General features: G+C 44.8%; 1 protein-coding gene across 1 annotated transcript in view; it reads right to left on the reverse strand.

Annotated features, from left to right (window-relative positions):
• Positions 1-4,155: 4,155 nt before the first annotated feature.
• The window catches only part of LOC124481884 (zinc finger protein 536-like), a 56,664-nt gene continuing 40,152 nt past the window's right edge, over positions 4,156-20,667 (reverse strand). The window contains exon 4 of the mRNA XM_047042163.1: positions 4,156-5,150. Coding sequence (XP_046898119.1) covers positions 4,867-5,150 — 284 coding nt within the window. The 3' untranslated portion in view covers positions 4,156-4,866. The remainder of the gene's footprint in view (positions 5,151-20,667) is intronic.

Genomic DNA, 20,667 nt, shown 5'->3' on the forward strand with positions numbered 1-20,667 from the left:
GGGTGAGGAATCCATTGACTCAACCACTCAACTCTTTGATGGTCTTATGTGAAGGGCTTTGCTGGGGTAAGGAGACCCTTCAGCTTTCAGTGAGGAACTACATACATGGTCTCCCCCTCTGGTAGGAAGCAGGGTGTTTAGACATGGCTTTCTATTATGGACGAATATACTCTTGGGATCACACCTGCATGATAAGGCCTGACAGAACTGTTGATAAATTGAAATAAATGAATGCACACAATATCCTGCATTTTAGATTATTGAAACATGTTTGAATACATATGTCTTCCAAATATATTGGTAAAATGCAAATGTGACAACCCAAGTGTTAGTGTAACCTCTCGGCTCACAGGGAGCCCAGATATTGGAGTTCCTTTAATTTTCATCAAGAGAAAAAAAAGCTGTTTATTTATTTTCATCATGTGTGTGCATCAAGACAGAAGAGCTCGACATCCCATCACCATTTACAAGAACGATCCCAGTTCACACCACACATCTTCTTCCTCCATAGTTCCATAATTACTCATAAATTAATACAATCTGACTGTTAGGCTTTATTACTTGTGATTCAGACCTCCTAACTTTATAAGAGAGAAAGAATATGAAGGGTTATACAGCAAACAATCTCCTGATAATTAACAGGAAGATAAACAAAACATAAATTTGGATATTGCGTTTATTTGGACTACCACTCAAATATGCGTGAACCTCGCTATTTTAATTAAAAGATAAATCTATGTGACACTCTGCTTCCCAGTTAATTATTCAGTGCTGTATAATAAAAATAAACCCCATTAAACATGCCATGCACTGTATTTCTCCATTAACAGTAAAAAGCACTCGTGCTCAAGCTGGGGGACAACATTTCAGATTCCGAGGCTTTTCTTTTTCCTGCTGTCTCTCTCACCACCTCTTCCCGCTTTTCATTTTGCGCCTCTCCAGACCCTTCTAGCAACTGTCCTTGTTCAGTTGTGAGCAATACTGTAGCTTCAGTTTTTGTTTCTTTTTTGTGTGTGTGTGCTAGTGAGTCACTACAGGTGAAACCCATCTGTTATGGAAGCCATTTTAGATGTATCCGTCTTTGGATGCAGCCAACTCTCGCCAGCTTAGTTTTTAATTTCTCAATAAATAAATATATATGTATGGATGAAACCTGCTACATATAGAGCATTCCGATTTTCTGGACAACTTGTAACATTTCACTAATGTACAGAATGTCTGCTGCATATTGATTCAGTTCAGACAAGGCTGTTCTCAGAGGTAGATGTTTTATTGCGTAAAACACCAGATAAAAGTTACTGCTTCAAAGACAACAGAGCCCCTAGATAGAAGCAGAAAGAAGACAGTCAGTTGATTAAATAAAAACAACCAAACTGATTCATCTTCATCGCAGTTGTTTTTCTTTTGTCCAACAGATGGTGCATAATAAATAATGACATAGAATAATAGATACAAATAAATAAATACAAATCATCTAATTGGAGAAGCATGAAGATGTAACTGAATCCTCTCCTCCCCCCCCCCCCCCCCCCCCCCCCCCCCCCCCTCCTGTGTAGAACCAGTCTTCAGTTAGGAATGTGGACAGTATTTGGAACAGGAGCACATACAACCAAGTTCTATACCGAGATAGGAATATTAACAGGAAAATGTTCATATATTAGAGTATATTTTACTTAAATAATAAGTATAGTCACTTAAATCATAATCATAACAAGCAGGTATTCTAAGATATAGAACATTTAATATTTGTTTGATTGTGGGGAAGGTTAACAGCAGCACAGTTAGGGGTGGACTTAACAAAGCAAAAAGCAAGGAATGATCCAAAGAATGATCCCTCCTGTGTCATAAACGTCATTATTCCCAACATATATTCCAAATAGATTCCAAATAAAGGACAAATACGTAGTGTTTACTCTAGAAAGAAAAAAGAATCGGAACATAGATGGACTGTGAACACTTTAATCGTTTTATGTTTTAAAATATATATATTTTTGTTCTATTTTATGCACTTCCGTATTTAAGTAGGTAGGCACTCACACACATACACATGAGGAAACAAGCAACTGGCACAGTCACTGAAACACAGCAGGGATCCAGACCTGTGAAGCTCAGGATGATCAGCTAGGATCTGAACACTTGAACCTCATGGAAGAGCTCAAACCAACAGTTGTGTTAGTCAACTTTCAGTAAGGCAGTTAAACTATACATATATAATATAGAAACAGGACAGTGAACCATCAAAATGAAACTATTTGCAATACTATAGCTGGCGGCATTGAAATATAGTCCCTCTCTGGCCCCAATAATGACATTAGGGGTAGTTAGTGTGCTAGCCAGATAAGAGTTGCAGTGAGACATGCCCTCGCTCTCTCTGTGGGTACTGCCACGTGAGATTGGAGACATCCGTCAAATGAACCAACCCCAATGCAAGCACTGAATCATCAAAGATCAGTAATATGAACCATCACTGTTTTAAAAATATTTTTTATACTTAGCCTTTTTTATAAATTGTTTTTGTATTCATTTATTTATTTTGCTTGCTTGCATGATTGCTTTATTTCCCTCCAACATTCTTCCTTTCTCTCTCTCTAATGTTCTTTATTTTGATGCTCTTCCCTCCATTCCCTCATTTCTTTTCCTCGATCCCACCATCCATCCCTCCCTCCATCCATGTCTGGATAGGGTTTACGTCTGTGTGCCCCTGGAGAAGATGTGTGCATTGTATTGGACTGTAAACTCCAAGAAGCAGAGCAGTGGCGGTAAGACCCAAGGGTTTAAGAGTTTAGCTCTCCCTGGCTGTGCGGAAAGATATTGACTTTCCTAAAGTCTGGATCATTTCTCTTTATCAGAAAAAAAACAACATTAAAACGATCCCCCTCCCCTTGTCACCCAGCCACCCACATCAACACAACACAAAGCACCATATTTTGTTTACTCCAACACTATCCAATAGCCTGCAGCAAAAAGTAAGTACAATGAAAGTTTATACACTTTGTTGCCTCTTAAGTAGCTTGATGTCATAGGATCAAAACTTTATGCTTTGATAACCTTTTTCCTTTTTTTTTTAAATGATAAACTGAAATAAAAATAACATGCTATATTTGAAAGTGCACAATACTACAATCTAAAAATAATGTGTGGAAAAGGTAGTATTCATATTAGAGACAGAGCTGAACATAAACAGCAGTAATACCTTTCATGAAGCCACTTCAGAAGAGCTTAGAGGGAGAGACAGTTCTGCATCATGTCTTAGACAATACAAACAGAACATGAGGAAGATTCCCCTGATAAAGTTCTCCAAGGGTCATCCAAGGTTCCATCATTTCAGAGTCATACTCTTCATACAGTACTTGTCAGAATGTCTCATACTTAGGGTTACAGTCTCATACTGTACCTCTGGTACCTGGCAAACAGTATGCCAACGGTTCTGATTGTACTTGGATATCACAACCGTCTACACTTCTTGTTACAGAACAACACATTTCCCTTAGCAACAAACAGATCAGACTACACAAAATACAAAAAAGTACAAAGTCAAATGAAATAAAACTAGTTTTGTTTGATCTGTCTCTTCATATATCTTGTGATAAGCTGACTCAAAATGTAAATGACTATTTCAGATAAACGGCCTCTCAATGTCTTCAATGGGTCCTTTAAATACAACGTTGATAGATTTTTGTTAAAAGAGGCCATGTTCTAGGAGTTGTTTTAAAGAGACAGAGACAGTAATGGGACTAGGGGATGGAGGGGTGTGTTGTGATGGGGGGAGGGAGGGAGGGAGAGATGGGGGGAGGGAGGGAGAGATGGGGGAAGGGAGAGACGGGGGAGGAGGAGGGGTGTGTTGTGGTGGGAGGGTGGGTGGGAGGGTTGGAGGGAGGGATGACTGGCCAGCTGACGGACCTCAGTTTGACCTCCTCACATCCAGCAGCAGCCAGGGTTGGGTTACCACCAGAGCGGTAAGGAATGAAGAGAAGAGAGAGAGTACAGTTGAATAGAGGGATGGAGGGTGGGAAAGATGGATGGCTAAACTGCAATAGGATTGAAACAAGAAGTGGGGGTGAGTGGGGTGAATTGATTTCCTCTGCAATGACAGCTCCAGTCAGACTGGCACCATACCCCCCCCCCCCCTCCCCCTCCAACCCACCCCATCCCATCCTACACACACACACACACCGTACTCCTTTCCTCTCCTCCATACTCATCACTCGCCCTGGGCAAATGGCAGTCGGCGGTGTCATGTTCTGAGGGGTGCGTTCAACAGCCCTCCTCCATCTTACTCCAACTGTCGCTAAATCGTTCCTAAGGATCATTTTTCTTATAAAAGCATTATTTTGTGGGGGGAAAGTCACTTGAATGATTTTCGATCTTTTAATCTCTTAGTCTTCTCCAGTACTCTCCACCGGCTACAATACTTATAAGTTCATGCTGCACTTAGTTAATATTTATAAAATCCTGCTTAGCTGTCCTGGTCTCAGTTAGAATGCATTCACAGTTCTTATCTCAGCAGACTTCCTTAACCCTAACTTAATAAATGTAGATCATCATATGCTTAATTATCGTTTAAATGTCTTCATAATGCGAAGATTGAGGATTGTGTATCTACATTGCATAATGGGCATTGGAGGTGTTCCCTAAAACACAACTCCAGGTCCATTGTTTTTCCCTATGGTCGAAACTAGCTTATAGGAATCATTGTAATGGAACGTCCAGAGTATACATTACACTGATATGTGTGTATGTTGGCTAAGAGTTGTTAAAGTAACAATGATGTAGTGCTTCCTAGGAATGTGCACTGCCGTTGCTGATTGGCCAATGGGCATCTCCGAGGAAGTACTCTGTAGAAAGCTACAGTACACCTTGGTGTTGTCACTCATGGTTACGTGTGGTCTCCACGGAGATGAAGTCCCCGAGTGAGGTCATGCTTCTGTAAGATGTATGATGTTTTGTAGCAGTACTGGTCCCAAGGCCATCCTCCGAGGGTCCGGAGGGGTCCGCATCGACACGGGAACGTTTGAAGCGCCGGTCGGGGTACTGGCTGTTGTCAAAGGGCATGCGATGGACACAGAGAACGTGGGTCTTCAGGTTGCCCTTCTGAGAGGCACCGTAGGGGCAGTACCTGCACTGGAAAGGCTTCTGGCCCCCACCATGACCTGCGGGAAAACCACAACGGAGCAGAAATGTTACAGTCAGCGTCGGTTCATTGGAAAGTTGGATTGCTTCACTTCCACACAAGGGAGGTCAAAGGTAAAAAGAGAGTAGGTTAGCTGACGTTAGAACAAAGGGGACTGCTTGTCTGCTGTAGCACAGATAGTGAATGCCATCAATCATTGTATTATAAGAGTAAGTTGTGACAGTCAGTGTTTTACAGTGCACATCCAACTTAGAATGGAATGTTGTACAGTGTGTGTGTGTGTGTTTGAACTGCAGGTTAAAGACAGTGAACACCCATTGATAGTTCCCTGTTGTATAACTATGTTTAGTCTGTGTTCTGAACCTCACTTTCACGGGATCCCTCATTGAATTGCTCCTCCCAAGGTTTCTTTCATTTTTTCTCCTCTAGTGAGCTTTTCTGGGAGTTTTTCCTTGTCTTCCTTGAGGGTTTAGGTTGAGGGGCAGTTCTATGGGCATATGTGAAGCCCTCTGTGACATTGCTGTAAAAAGGGCTATAAAAATCAATTTTGATTTGAGTACAGTGCTTCGGTGTAAACTAACACTAATTAAATTAGGCGAAGCAACAAACTGTCAGTATTAGATAAAATACATCAGCAATCACATACTTCATGCAACGTCATGCAACAAATGAGACCGTTTCCAACAGAAACATTTGCAGAACCCTTTCCTAGTGTCTCTCTGAGCATGTTAGCGCGCAAGCGACGTTAGCACTGCAGAGGTATTCTTTACCTCTCCCAGCAGCTACGAGTGCTCTCCACAGATTGAATCTGATCATCACTGCAGCAAACACAATGGCCCTTAATAGCCCACGCCGTTTGTTTGAGTGATGCATATTACGTGCCCACCATAACCGCTTTCGGCTCACTTAGCTATCTCCCTTTTTCACCCTGGGAGAATGAGTGAGACCAAACCCAGATACTCTGAGCTCTAAAGCTATACTACTTTGGGATATTAATGACAGTACATTTGCTCTCGTTCTTTTCCTCTTCTTCCTCTGATTCAATTTGAGATGCAGTAAATCTGATTATCGTTGAGGTTTGAAATAGACGTTGTTTATGCACAAGGAGTATAGAGAGGTGAACACTAGGAATTAAAAGGTGACCAGTCCACATGGTATACTTAATGGTATATCAGGATACACATGAACAAACACATATTCCTGGCATCACATGCATCATGCACACACATTCACACATATACTGTAAGTAGGCAATGTACCCCACCTCCACCCCTGTCATGTCCACACATACATCCTGTACACACACAGATCCTGTACACAGACACACACACACACGTGCATACTTGACAACAGACACACGCCTACCCACACACATACACACACAACATGGGTATGAGGAAGCCAGGATTGAGAGGCACTTTGTGTTTGCCGCTCTTACACAAGGCTTTGGAGTCTCAGTGCCCTTCTCTATTACAGTGTCTGTTCAGGAGCCTCACAAAGGGGATTGCTACAAGTTTGGGAGCTTTAGATGTTCCAGTTGTCTGAATTTTTCGATAAGCGAGCCAGCACCAAACAATGAAGGGCCTCTTTTGTTCGTGTGCAGTTTAATTTCACACTCTCTTACATTACGTTAAGTCCAAGAGGCAGAATATCTCATCCTATTTTACACTTAAGGATAAATAGTTGTGGCCCCAAACAACTTTTCTTCCTTCCTTCCTTCCTTCCTTCCTTCCTTCCTTCCTTCCTTCCTTCCTTCCTTCCTTCCTTCCTTCCTTCCTTCCTTCCTTCCTTCCTTCCTTCCTTCCTTCCTTCTTTCCTTTTCCCTTCTTTGTGGATACATTTTTACTTCAACCAGATACTCCTTATATACACTAACTGTGCTCTTAGATGAGCTAAAAGGCCAGACACTTAGAGCTGGACGGCAGAGACTCAGAGCTAGGGCCTAGTAGTCTGGGCCGGAGGGCTAGTTTTCAAGGCTCGGCTAGATTAATGGGGTAGGCATTTGGGCTTAAGTGTAGATACTGGAGTCTGACCTAGACCAGTCTGATGAGTGAGTGGGTGAACATCACTTGGCCTCAAGAATAACAGATGGTCCAGCTGCAGAAAATATATGACACACACACACGCACCTACACACACACACACAATCATTCACATTGTTCATCTGCAAATAGAAAAGAGCAAGCAGAGAAAAAGACAGAGTGAGTTTCCATCGACAATGTTCGTACTCCGACCCTCTTCAACTACTGAGTAACCCAAACAATCATCTGACAGACAGAAACAGATCAGCAGAGCCTGCAGGGATCATGCCTGGCCATGCTGACCCCGGTCACCCTGTACCCTCTCCCTAGGCGTCCCCACTTCACACACACACACATTCTCACACACACACACACGCAACCAACCTTAAATGGCCCTATAGACTCACAGATTATAAATCTGACACACATGCAGGTACGTTGGGATCTTTTTTTTTTGTGTGTGCTTTTTTGTGTGTGTATCAGTTTTTTTTTTTTGTGTGTGTGTGTGTATGCATACATGTGCACATTGGCCTGTCTGCATAGGTGTGTGTGTGTGTGTTGGCAGGTTGGCCACCGCTGAGGGCAGTGGGTAGATATCCTCTCTATGTCACACTCCACTGGGCCATTGTGTAGCGAGGTGCTGGGAGACAAGAAACAGGACGGAGCATTTGAACTCTGCAATACTCTCTCGCACTCTGTCTTTCGCTTTACATCTCTCTCTCTCTCTCTCTCTCTCTCTCTCTCTCTCTCCTCTCTCTCTCCTCTCTCTCTCTCTCTCTCTCTCTCTCTCTCTCTCTCTCTCTCTGTCTCTCTCTCTCTCTTTAGTACCTAACTCTTATCTCTTTCAATCTCCCTCTATTTCTCTATCTTTCTGTATAGGTCTATTATTTTCAACCCCCCTCTCCCCCCTGCATTTTCTCTCTCTTTCTCTGGCTCTCTCTCACTGTGTTTTTTTTTTGCTAACCAAAAGCTTTATCTGCAGACGAAGAGAGAAGAGTGGTCTTGTTTTCATTAGTGTGGCATTATCTAAGTTTCCTAATTAACCCCCAAAGGCCTTCACTGAGGAGATCAGAGGGAGGGGGGGGGGGTTGATGAGGGGGAGGGACTCTACCAAATCACTTCCTCAAATATCTCACTCTTTCACTTGTCTGTTTACCCGCACCCTCTCCACTCTACTACTATACAACAGCCACAGACACAATACTACTGTACCACAGACACAATAGTACTGTACCAAGGACACAATACTACTGTACCACAGACACAATACTTCCACAACATCATACATGTTCTATCCATATCTTGTACAATTGTTCACTTTGCTGACAAGTTGACTTAGTGAAGGTGCAGTGAGGATGAGTCGTGGAGATGGTGACAGTCCCTTGACTGTCAGGGTGCTTCCCTCTGGTGGCGGACACACACTCCTCTCTAACCACGCTCATAGGAAATTCAGACGAGTAGATTCACATATGCATATTTACACATGTTACAGCTCATGTCTGTACACCAACAAACACACTTCAACAACACGCAAACGCTGTAGGCTGCAGCCAACACAAAACAGACGCGAGCACACACACGCACACGCCTTCACACAAACACCTTCACACACACACACACAGACACACACCTTCACACACACAGACACAGACACACACCTTCACACACACAGACACTTGCGTACACAGAAACACACACACGCACACGCCTTCACACAAACACCTTCACACACACACACACACACAGACACACACCTTCACACACACAGACACTTGCGTACACAGAAACACACACACGCACAACAGAGCCTTGGCGTGTAATCAAAACCAGTCTTATATAAAAGCCATCTGATGCCAGTGCTGCCATCTGTGAGAGAGCACTCCTCACCTAGGTCTGCAGGCAAGAAGCCTCTCTCCCAAAAGCCTGACAACACAGCAACGGTGTGTGTGTGTGTTTGTGTGATAGACTGTAAAAGTGTGTGAGGGAGGGTAGAGAGAGGGGAAAATGATTAATTTGCAGAATGCTTGTGATTTGCTCATATATTATGATAGCAGCTCATCAGCACATGACGAATCCCTAGCCCTGCACAGCAGAAAGAAGCTGCTGGTCTTCAGCACTTTGTGTGTGTGTGTGTTTGTCTGTCTATATTTAACTGTGTGGTTGTGTGTGTGTGTGTGTGTGTGTGTGCTGTTTGTGTTGTATATTTGTGTGTGTGTGTTGCCACCTGACAGATTGCAGAGTCTATAATGACTTGCAGATGATCATCAACAGTAACTCTAGCTTCGGAATCAAGGGGAAAGGCTGTGTGCATGTGTATGTTAGTCTACACTCATCTACATGTGTGTGTGTGTGTGTGTGTGTGTGACTGTATGTGTGTGCTAGTATCATTGAATCGTTGACAGTGGATTTACACAGAACTACTATAGAAAACACACACTTCCCACCTCAGTCAGGTACTAGGCCATACTGTTTTGAACTGTACCTTATTGGGCAACTCAAAATATGATCATATAGAAGTTAAGGATTGTGTCCATATCTCTCTATTCTATTGTGTGTTTGTGTATGTGCTGTCATGAGAGAGGAAGAGAGAAAGAAAGAGAGTGACAGAGGAAGACAGAGAGATATGTGTCTAGGGAAAGAACGAGAGACAGAAGGTGTGAGCTTTAAAATGTGATGCACCATCTGTTGTCCAATAGTAACCTGCGTTCTGCAAAACATCATACATTACTCAGCAAACTGCTTTTCCAAGCCCACAAGAACCTCCATGCTCCCAGTCAGAGGGGGATCCACCCTCCCCTCAATGCCCAGCGAGGCAGCACCTGGAGAGGCTGCCACTTGGCACCACAACCTCATAGGGACGAGACTGGGTACAATTTAACGCACGGAAACTAGAAGACAAGTGAAAAGCGGAAAACAAACAATGGTGTCTAGCTGGTTTCAACATTAAAAGGGATCTCTAAGATTTTCTTTGATTAAAATACAGTAGATGCTTATTGATTTACCCTAAAACAGATTTGCATTATGTCTGAAGCCTTGGGGGAGTTATTTGATATTTTTCTTCCTCTCAGATTTAAGTCTTTTCTCTCTGATGATGTAAATTGGCCTGAAGTTTGGGGAATAGCGATTTGGTCTGTTTCTCTGGTTAACTAGGAAAACCAACACACAAATAACACCAAGGGATGTACTTAAGAAGAGGAGAGGAATGAGGGAAGGCGGGAGAAGGAGGAGGAGGAGGGGGGTGTTTCATCAAAGAAAGCTAAAAAGCCCTCACTAGGGACTGAGTCCCATGTTAAATACTGAACCAAATTAGTAATTGCTGTTCCAGCAGGACCTGTTAATAAGAGCTCAAAATAGAAGAAAAAAAAAACCTTTCTCTTCCTTCGTATCTGTCTCGGTGCAGAACTTCTCACACAACCTCACAAATATTCTGGTTTGTTTTTCTTTGTAAACGCCTGCCTCTCCCGCAGGTAAATTGCAGTTATTCAGTTATTTGCAGCAAGAAAAAATAGTTTGTATTCCACCCATTAAAGTTGTGTGTCCAGGCCCTCCCCCCCTCCCCCCACCCTGGGTGTCTCCACCCTGGAGCATCAGAACAGGGCCTCTCCTTCTCACTCTGTGATTGGCTGGCCATTGCTAATACTCATGGGTAAATGAACAGCATATCCATCACACAAGGAGGCCTGCATGTCAGCTTGTTCTCAACCTCACTAGGTCAGGAAGGTGTGTGTTTGTGTGTGGTGTCTCCTTCCGCCTCAGTTTCTGTCCCTGCAGAGCTAAATCCAGCACTCTCTCTTGCTGACTTGTCACTACGGATGGATAATAGATCTCTTTCTCTCTCACACACGGACACATGCACACGCAGAGAACTAACTGATAAGGTTATGTTATGCAACTATGTTTATGTTACCAGTTAGTGTAGGAGAAAAAACAAGGGTTAGGGGAAGCAGAGCACCTGTTTCAGACTCACGAGGAGAGCAGTTCTGCCCTCAACATCCAAATGACCTTGGAGATATATGGATAGAACAACTAAGCACAGTCACACATGGGAAGTGAATGTGTGTGTGTGTGATTGTGTGCTTGAGTCTGTGTGTGTACATGTGCTGACGTGTGTGTGTGTGTGTGTAATTGCCTGCTTGCGTGGGAGCTGATCAGGCCATGCAGGCTCTGTCCTACTCAGAACATGTCATCCTGCCCTGCTGTATGCCAGGTGGTCCTCAAGGCCTCAGAACCAATTAAGACCCCAAAACAAGAGAAGAAGAAATACAAACATCAAGCCGCTTCCCATGAGCCCGGGGAAAGGGAGAACAAAGAGCGAGACAGAAGGAGAGAGGGTGAGAGCGAGACAGAAGGAGAGAGAGGATGAGGGGGAGACAGAAGGAGAGAGGGTGAGGAGACGGAAAAAAAAGGAGGAGAGAGTAAGAGAGAGCGCCGAGGACGGAAGTGAAAAGCCAACAGTGGTTTTGCACACAGATAACCCCCCTCCCCTCCCCTCTGCCCCCCCCCCCCCCCCCCCCCCCGGCCGGCCGGCCCTCCAGTGAGCTGCACCGTGGACGTGGGACATGGTAACGTGATCTATGTGGGTCCCAGGGCAGACAGAACCAGGGCGACACAGGGCGCTGGCCGTACCGGCCGTGTTCCTAGACACGCTAAGTGGTCTGGAGGTATCAATAACAGCAATAACAGGCAGCACATTTCCAGGCAGGGGAGGCCTGCCAGGAGCACTGTTGGGAAAACCTATTTATAATACTAGTCTCAGTAAATACCTTTTCCATAGTGATCAAGTTCTAAGACTGTGAACTCCCCACTGTGACATAAGCCGGTTTTTCCTGGGAGGAAACGGGAAGGCCATATGGCCATATTGTATTATTTTATCCCCTCTTTATTTCCTCTGAAGCTTTTAAAATATGTCTTGGCTTACTCTGACCGGCCTAACTAGTTAAACCTTATTAAGCAGACACTTCTATGCTGTACTATGTTCCCTGGTTTCCTGCCTCTCTTGAGCTCTGTCTTCTCCTGCTCCCCCCCCCCACCCACACACACACACCCACACACACACACACACACACCTCACCTCCCTTCTCTTGGCCTCTTCTCATCTCGTCCTGAAGCCAAAGCCCTATTTGTCTGTTTTAAGTGAAATCACTCAATTCTCAAAAGTCAGTGGAGGACTTTGTGCCGGGGAGGGCTGGGAGAGCTAGGGCCACCTCCAAATCAGTTCCATTAATCACAGGCCAGAGTCTAATGTAACTAATATTTTACAATTAGAGGAGACAAGATGGAGCTCTGAGCCATCTATCTCCCTTACACCACATGATCATCGATTCATAAGAGCCACAGTCTGAGACTCGAGCACGCACACACACACACACACACACACACACGTTTAATAGGAAATGCAAGGGCCAGGAAAGTTATCTGTTTGTGTAAGAGAGTGTGTGTGTTAGCGGTCTCTCTGAAGCACGAGAGAGGAACCAGACGTGATTCAGGGTACACAATGACAAAAGCTGTGCCGACTGTCTCGCCGTTAAGCTGGTCTCTCCCTCCCTCTAGTGGTGGTCAGCGTGCACTGCAGCTGCAGGGGCGCTGGCTACAACATGGAGGCAAAGCGAGCCCCCAGCTGAACAAATGAGTGGAGAGACAGGTTCACCGGGAGGTCACCATCTGCCCGGCTACAACTGGCACACCCCACACCAGCCGCACCCTTGTCTGAGGAACATCAATCGGCTCCCACACACTGCCGCACAATATGGTGTGAAAGAGAAGAGGAGGAACAAGAGAGAAACGGGGGAACTGGGAAGAGCGAGAGAAGGAGAGAAAGGGAAGGAGGATGAGGAAGAGTGTGCCAAAGAGCGCGTGGGGGGGGGGGGGGGGGGGGAGCGAAACAAAGGGAGGCGAGGAGGTGGCGTAGGCTGAATGGCGGGGGCCACGCAGGATGTTGACGATGCATCACGGAGCACCAAGCGCCAGCGTGCAGACGGCTCGAGTGTGTGATGACAGACGACCCGAGACACATGTAGAGAGTCACGTGAACACACCGCCCCGCCGTCCCACACGTTACACGCACGCAGGCAGGCATGCATGTCCAGTCATTGTAGAAGATGACCCAGATGCACACTCCTACTGGGCTATGGGTGTGTTGTCATGGTCCTGGCTGGGCCCCTCAGGCTGGGACTCGAGCTAGTGAAAGAACGATTCTTATCACTTGTTGGTGTCTGGGTGTCTCGTTGATCAGTATTAAAGGGAGAGAGGGAGGGAGAGAGAATGAAGGAGAGAGATGAACACTTGTTTTCGAGAGAGAGAGACTTGGCGAGAGAATTAGAGTGATGGAGAAAGGGGGGAGAGAGAGAGGAGAGAATGAGAGAGAGAAGGAGAGAGAGAGGAGGAGAGAGAGGAGGAGAGAGAGACGGGGAGAGGGAGAGGACAGAGCTGGTGTTTTGTACATGGGACACAGGGGTGGATGAAACGGTCAAACGGTTACGTTGTCCGGATGTGAGTTTTATTGGGATCAGATCTCTAGATCCCAGCTCTCCTGCCTCGCCACATCTGCTGCTGATCCCTTCAGTAAGTGAGTCAGGCTCTGACACGGGATCCCATCAGGCCACAGCATCAGGTTACAGCCCCACCACCACAGAGAGTGGGGGGAGGACATCAGATGCTTCCCCCTGGAAACACGGCCCCTAACGCTGGGCCGAAGGGTGTGTGTGTGTGGGTGTGGGTGTGTGTGTGTGTGTGTGTGTGTGTGTGTGTGGGTGTGTGTTAGGGGAAGGAGGGGGGGGGGGCTGAGGGGGGATGGGGGGCGTGAATGTGACTGGGGATGTCTTTAGAACTGTCTATTTGGCCTCATAAGAAATAGGAAGTTACTGCATACCAGCAAATCTACAGTATGAAGTTATTGTGAAGTTATAGCCTACCTGTGGACATATGGTGTAACATATTAAGTTAGTGTATACTTTTAGATGGGAAGTTACTGTGCAGTAACTACTGTATGGTGTTCCAATTGTAGATGTACAGATGGTGCTGTAACTGTAGATGGATACAGTGTTAGAACTATAGAGCACAGATTTCCTCCAGGCAGTGTGTCATGTGGTCATTTATAAAACTGGTGGTCCGCGGACACACACTGTGATTGGATCAGAGGCTGAAGCTGATACAGCGCGTGCACACACACACAAACGCACACACACACTGTGCCATGGAGATTTGTGTCAAATGTGCTGACCCTGAGCCACCACTAGACAGAGTCTTGTCTTTGACTTGTGCAGGACGGAGCCTCTGAGCAGTGTAAGAACACACTGCAGCAGTGAGGAACACCTAGCTGTGTGTGCAGCAGCTGTCCTCCTGGGCCACAGGCCTGGGCCACAGGCCTGCTTCAGCCCCTGCTCACTGGGCCATCCAGACCGGGCTGCACTCAGAGGAGTTAATGAAGAGGACAGGAGGAAGGGACAGCCATTCATCATCTGTGTGACTCATCATCCAGGAGTCCATAAGCAGTTCTTCACTAACAACATGGATGTGTTGCTCTCTACGGTGCTGTTTGAGCTGGGGGGTCCGTCTATGTGCGTGTGTGTGTGACTTTCAATTGGAGACTAGGAAGAAAGCATGTTGATTGTGTAAATATTGTAGAATAAAGTTGTAGGGGCATGTTATTTTGTGTCAAGCATCAATGGCAAAAGCATCGTCTATACAAGGCTGGTAAAGGAGGATGTTTCATCCCAGTGGATTTTAGCGAGGAGGATGTTGCACCAGGACTCACCTTTGTGAGTGTCGCTTTCCGCTGATAAAAATAACCAACCCATAGCTCCGTCACAATGCATTTTAGTTTGAATACATTTTATTTTTATTATAAGTACAGTTCAGTAGTTACAAAACAAAGCATCTGCCATGAGAATACAGCAAAACAAAACGTTTCCAGCTCACAAGACAGATTCCATAGGTGGAATGCTCATAAAGTAACTGGTTCAGAACGAGCCAGGCAGATTTAAACCCTTCTCAGATATACATCCACACGATACAGAGATTGGGGGACACATAGGTAACAAAACTGGAGACCAGGCCCTCTGATTGGTCAACTCCGAACTGTTGGGCCCCTTTGATTGGTTAACTCAGACCCAGTCCCAGAATCCTCCTGTTTTCAACACCCTGTATATTTCCCTACATCAACACTGCTTACTTTTTAAAATCTCATACTTATTTTGATTTTTTTAACCCTCCATATTTTGGAATTGGAAGAATCATTGACTAGAATCTATAAAAAGCAAATTAAAAACAGAGGCTGTTGTACATGGATAGGAATATCAACCCAGGGCGGATCTGAGAGCGTACCCCATCGCTCTGCCTTGTCAAACAGCAGGCCTGATTACATGATGACATTACAAGTGCCCTACTCTCCTTGGGTTTGTATACTAACGACAGATCCTGATAATTTGTTGAAGCCACCTTAACGTGTGGTTCTTCCAACTAAAACTGTATAATATATTTGCACTGTACATACCGCATGATACTCTCCAGGGTTCACAAAAGGACATAGAAACGCTTCACAACGCCAAGGGACGCACAAACACACACACTTTCATTTTAGTTAGTTAGCTAGGATTTTGTACTGTATAGATTTGATTTAGAATACTATCACAGTGCAAAATATTTGAGAAACGCGAATAAGAGAATCCTTCTAGGCTAAATGTATTATGTATATATGGGCATTATGCTTGCAGCAACATGAGAAGATTGTCAATCTTTTTTCTTTCTTTTTTTTCTTTAGAATGTAGAAGGCAAAAAAGTACAGTACTTGTAAAAGAAAAAAGAAAGAAAAAAGAATAATAAAAGAAAAGAAAATTATAATCAACTCTACGCCCTACACTTTAGAGTAGCTACATAGCTTTATAGATGCAACATTGGATGACTGAATCTAAGGCTACAGACCACATGTTTTTTTTCTTCTTTTTTTTTTTTTCTTCTCCATTTTGTATTTTTTTTTAAATCTTCCTTTTTTTTTTTTTTTTTAAGTAAATACACCAAACCAGTTCAGTAGTCAGTGACACGTTGCAACATTGATTGGTGGCAGTATCATACAAACATATGCAACACTAGTCCTCATAGTCAGCAAGAGAGATAGAAAGGGGGAGAAGGAGGAGGGGCTAGGAAGGGGAGATCCTCTTGGTTGCTGATGGATAGTTTGTCTTTATCTATCTGTCTATCTTATACGACAAGGTTGTGTAAACTAGTTATTACTGTCACATCAGCACTTTTGCTTTTCACAAACATTTTTTATTTTTGTACTCACATTTTCACATCTTTTTTGTTGTTGTTGTTGCTATATCTCTCTTTTTACATGTAGTTTTTTGTACATGTAGTCTTGATTCTCCACATGCTGTGTGTAGGATGGTACAGTACTGGGGCAAGGCCAGGGCCAGCTGTGTCTGCTTCAGGAGGAAGGGGGTGGGGGCTGAGGGGGATGCAGGGGCTGGAGGTGAGGGTGGGGATGTTTTCTCAATCTGTGTCTCTCACTTCTAGGCTACCTATTGTCCTTTAGTCACGACTGCAGCACACAGCCCAGTCTTCTCTGAGCAGTCCTAGTGTCCGTCCTCAGGACCTAAGTCCCTGGAAGGTGGGGGGGAGAGGGGGGCAGTTGGATTGGGCAGTGGGCATGGGAGGGGGGGGGGGAGACAGAGTGACTTTCAGGGGCAGGTGTGCTTGGTCTTCATTAACGGTGGAGTCAGGGGGAGCTACTGAACTGTACCTCAGCTCCTAATCGAGTGGGGGAAGAAGAGGGGAGCGGCCCCCGTTTGAGATCTCCACTGAACTCCAGAGGAGCGCCTCTACATGGGCTGTGCTTGGCAGGAGAGAGGGGGGCTAGTTCAGGTGGACACCAGGTTTGCGTGGCTCCTTTGATCCACGGGTGGTGTTGTTGTTGGCCATGATGGATCCTGGAATGTGTTACAGAGAGGAGAGAGAGGGCATTCTGGGGATGGGGAGAGGGGGTTCACCGGGCAGGTGGTCAAACATCAGGCCAAACGGGACATGGTGAGCTGCAGGAGACGGGGAAGAGTTCAAGAGTCTGGCACTTTGCTCAGCGTCCAGTGACCATCACATCAGCAGGTCCGTCCCCCAGTTCCATCCCGGGAACCGTCCGCACAGGACACAAAGGTTCCTTTTATTGTTCGCCTTGTGTGACGTTCTGATGGTAGTATGTTTATTGTGTTAAATAAAGTATTTGATATAGTGTGTTCCTTTATCGGTTGTCCTTCATCCTCCTCAACCGTCATCATCATCATCATCAACTTCATCCTCCTCTGCCTCACCATCACCTTCCTGCCTGGTTCCCGCCGTGTTGTTAGTCTCTGTTACGAGCGTGTGCGTCCAGCCTCTCAGATTCGGCTAGGTTAGGGTGGTTACCGTGGTTACGGTCGTTAGGGTTGAAGGTCAGCGTGGATTCCAGGGTCGGGTGGCCTTCCTCCTCTCCTACCCACAGATGAACTACGGCCAATAAGAGAACAGACGAGGATTAACATCCAGCCAATCAGTGACCAACACAGCTACACACACCGTCACACTGTCACTGTAACTTTAGACCGTTAAGAGTTCTACAAACTACAGTTACACACCACAGTAACAGTGAAACAAGTAACATTAAATGGATATGAGATTTTGAATAGTTTTACACTTTTCTTTTTTTTTTCTCCAAGCAAGTTTGTCTGCTAGATTACTGTGATGACTCTGCGATCATAAACTGAAGAAAGCAATTATATTACTAAAAAGTATGAATCTCAAACAGTGAGAGGCACATATCTCTAATTGAGTTCCTCTGCTATTGAGAGAACTAAATAACACGATCCATGTTTTCCTTGTGCACCTTCATTCCTTCAACAACTTTGAGAGAAATTCATTTGGCAATAAAATCTAGTGAATACTTTCCATGTCATGTTCTTTTAAAGTGCCATTATGAAACTGACAAAATGAAATTAAAACATGTGCTTATTTGACTTTGCGCTCGCATGGAAAGGAACGCTCCACAAAATGAAATGAGGAGTCATTGCCAAGCATGGGGAGCTAATAACAGGATAAACCATCAGCCCTTAGATTTGCAAAATTGCAATAACTGACACCTACTCTCTCCACATTAAACACACAATCACACCGTCAATTTCCGACCAGGAAGTGCATTACTTAAACACTTCTCTAAATGACTTGCATGCCAGGCAGTCTTAAGAGTAGACCGAGTTAGCTAAAGATCATGTAAAAAGCTATCTCCGTTGTCTGGTGTGGATACTGGGAGATCTGAAGATAGGAATGGTGGATTTAACAAGCATGACTGGAAAGATTAACTAGACCCTAATTCACACTGGAGACATTCTTAGTCAGACACTATGACCACATTAAAACCATCATCCCTTCGGCGATGACACTAATGACACACATACAACTCCTTTAATCTCCTCAAAGAGAGACTTCTTAATTCCATCTCTGACTCACAGTATTCTGGAGTTTAGAATAAAAGGCTAGTGCTCTCTGGTGAAGTGCTGAACTGAACTTCCACCACTGGGGGGCAGACTGAGCCTGTAAATGGCCTGCTGCACGGGGCTACAGCGTCTGGTCGGTGAGGTCTCTGGGTTTATGCATTTACATTTGACAATCACTCCACCATTGTCACTGGTCTGAACTAGTCAGCCGTCACGCGTCAATCATGTGCAATCACCTGTTTGTCTTTTGATGGAAATGGTTTTGTTATTCTCGTTTGATGGAAAGAGAGAGGAAAATGAAAGATTACAGCTAACAGTGTAGATTTGTACTATTGTTTAAACCTACAGTATATCAAATCAATTTTTTTTCTTCTTCTCGACAAAGAATAGAAAGTGTGTGCAGTCCCAAGGGCGTCTGCTCCGAGCGATCTCTCTTTAAAGAAACTTTGGGGTAACGAGAGACAGATTACGCCCCATATTTGATTTTCACTGTTCATTAACTAAGCCACCTGGAATGTTTTTATTTAAGCATGCCGCTTCGTCTCCCCAAACAACTGGCAGGGCGAGCAGGAGAGCTTTCCTAGCCAACTTTATAGATTCCTCATAACTTCCGCTCACAGTTTTTAATTTCCCAGCCGGACTGGGAACAGATGTAGCACTGCAACACTTTGTTGACATTCCACATGCTGTGCCATCTTAAAAAAAAAAGAACTAGCAGTGCAGATCACAGGGCGGTGATAATGATAAGGTGAATACCGAAGCCGTTCATTTTTTGATCTGGAACGGTACTTTATCAGATGAAGCAACGAGGACCAGGCCTATCCCTGATAAGATATATTGTCTTTGTGGATTGCGAAAAAGACAGAACAACACATTTGCTCATTGACATATAATCTGTAATTTAATCTTTAAAAAAAACTTTAAAAAAAAAAACTTGCATGAGAAATGATACATTTGTGTTTTATTTTAAATCTTTACGAGAAACTCTGTTGTATTCATCATCCAAATGCACTATTGTAATAAATAAATTCATTGTGCTTGCGTTAGCCAATCACAGTAATGAAGGGCAAGGGTGCCCTCTTCTGGCCGAACATGATGTAGCACCCTGTGCAGCAGAGGCCCCCATAACCAAGACATATGGTGAGAGGACACATAGCTGCAGGATGCAGCCAGTGTTAATACATGTGTCATGCTTAACAGAATGGATAAATGAAAAGGCAAGCTTGAACAATGGCCTTTCACCAGGCCCAGAGCATGTGTTGCAGACTGCCTTGGGAAATACTACCGGGGTGTGTGTGAGAGTGTGAGTGTGTGTGTGTGTGTGTGTGTGTGTGTGTGTGTGTGTGTGCACTTGAGCCTCCAAGCTGCTTCTCACCTGCCATGAATATATTACACCAACAGCACAGTCACAGCGTCTAACTGCTGCTTACGACAAGAAAAGCCTTTTTATTATGATCAGAACATACGACTCTTCTATTCCAGTCTTGTCAGTACTGCTGGAAGGATGAAGATGCCCGGCGACCTGTAGCATGCGCTCGCTTCTATGTAGTGAACGCTAGCCTGCCCTGACAGAACCATTGAAGGGGACTGAGGTCTTTTCCCCTCTCTGCATCCGGGCCATGCTGTACAAGTGTTGTTTTTGGCAGCGCGGGGCCTCATTGTAGGGGCCAGTATTTATAAATATGTAAATACGCCACAGTACAGCAGAGACGCCCGAGTGCAAGGAAGTGCACCCCAAATCATATTTTTAGAAGGATTTAATGAATACAGGATGTTTATGAATACCATTCCCTGTGATTCACAAAGACTGGAGGAATCCACATCCACCCAGCCACCACCAACCCCACCACCTCGACACCCCCACCCCCAATTCCCTCCAAGCACCAATAAAGAAGAGAGAGGGAGAGGGAGAGGGGGAGAGAGAGGAAGAGAGAGAGAAGCACATTTGTGGCGAAACCCAGCGGGATCTTGGTGTTTGCGTCTGTCTCTCCTCAGATCCCTATTAGACGGCAGACGGTGGTGTTATAAGGTGCACAAAGAGAGACAAACTCCTACATGG

This window comes from Hypomesus transpacificus, chromosome 19, assembly GCF_021917145.1.
Source record: "Hypomesus transpacificus isolate Combined female chromosome 19, fHypTra1, whole genome shotgun sequence".
Taxonomy (NCBI): Eukaryota; Metazoa; Chordata; class Actinopteri; order Osmeriformes; family Osmeridae; genus Hypomesus; species Hypomesus transpacificus.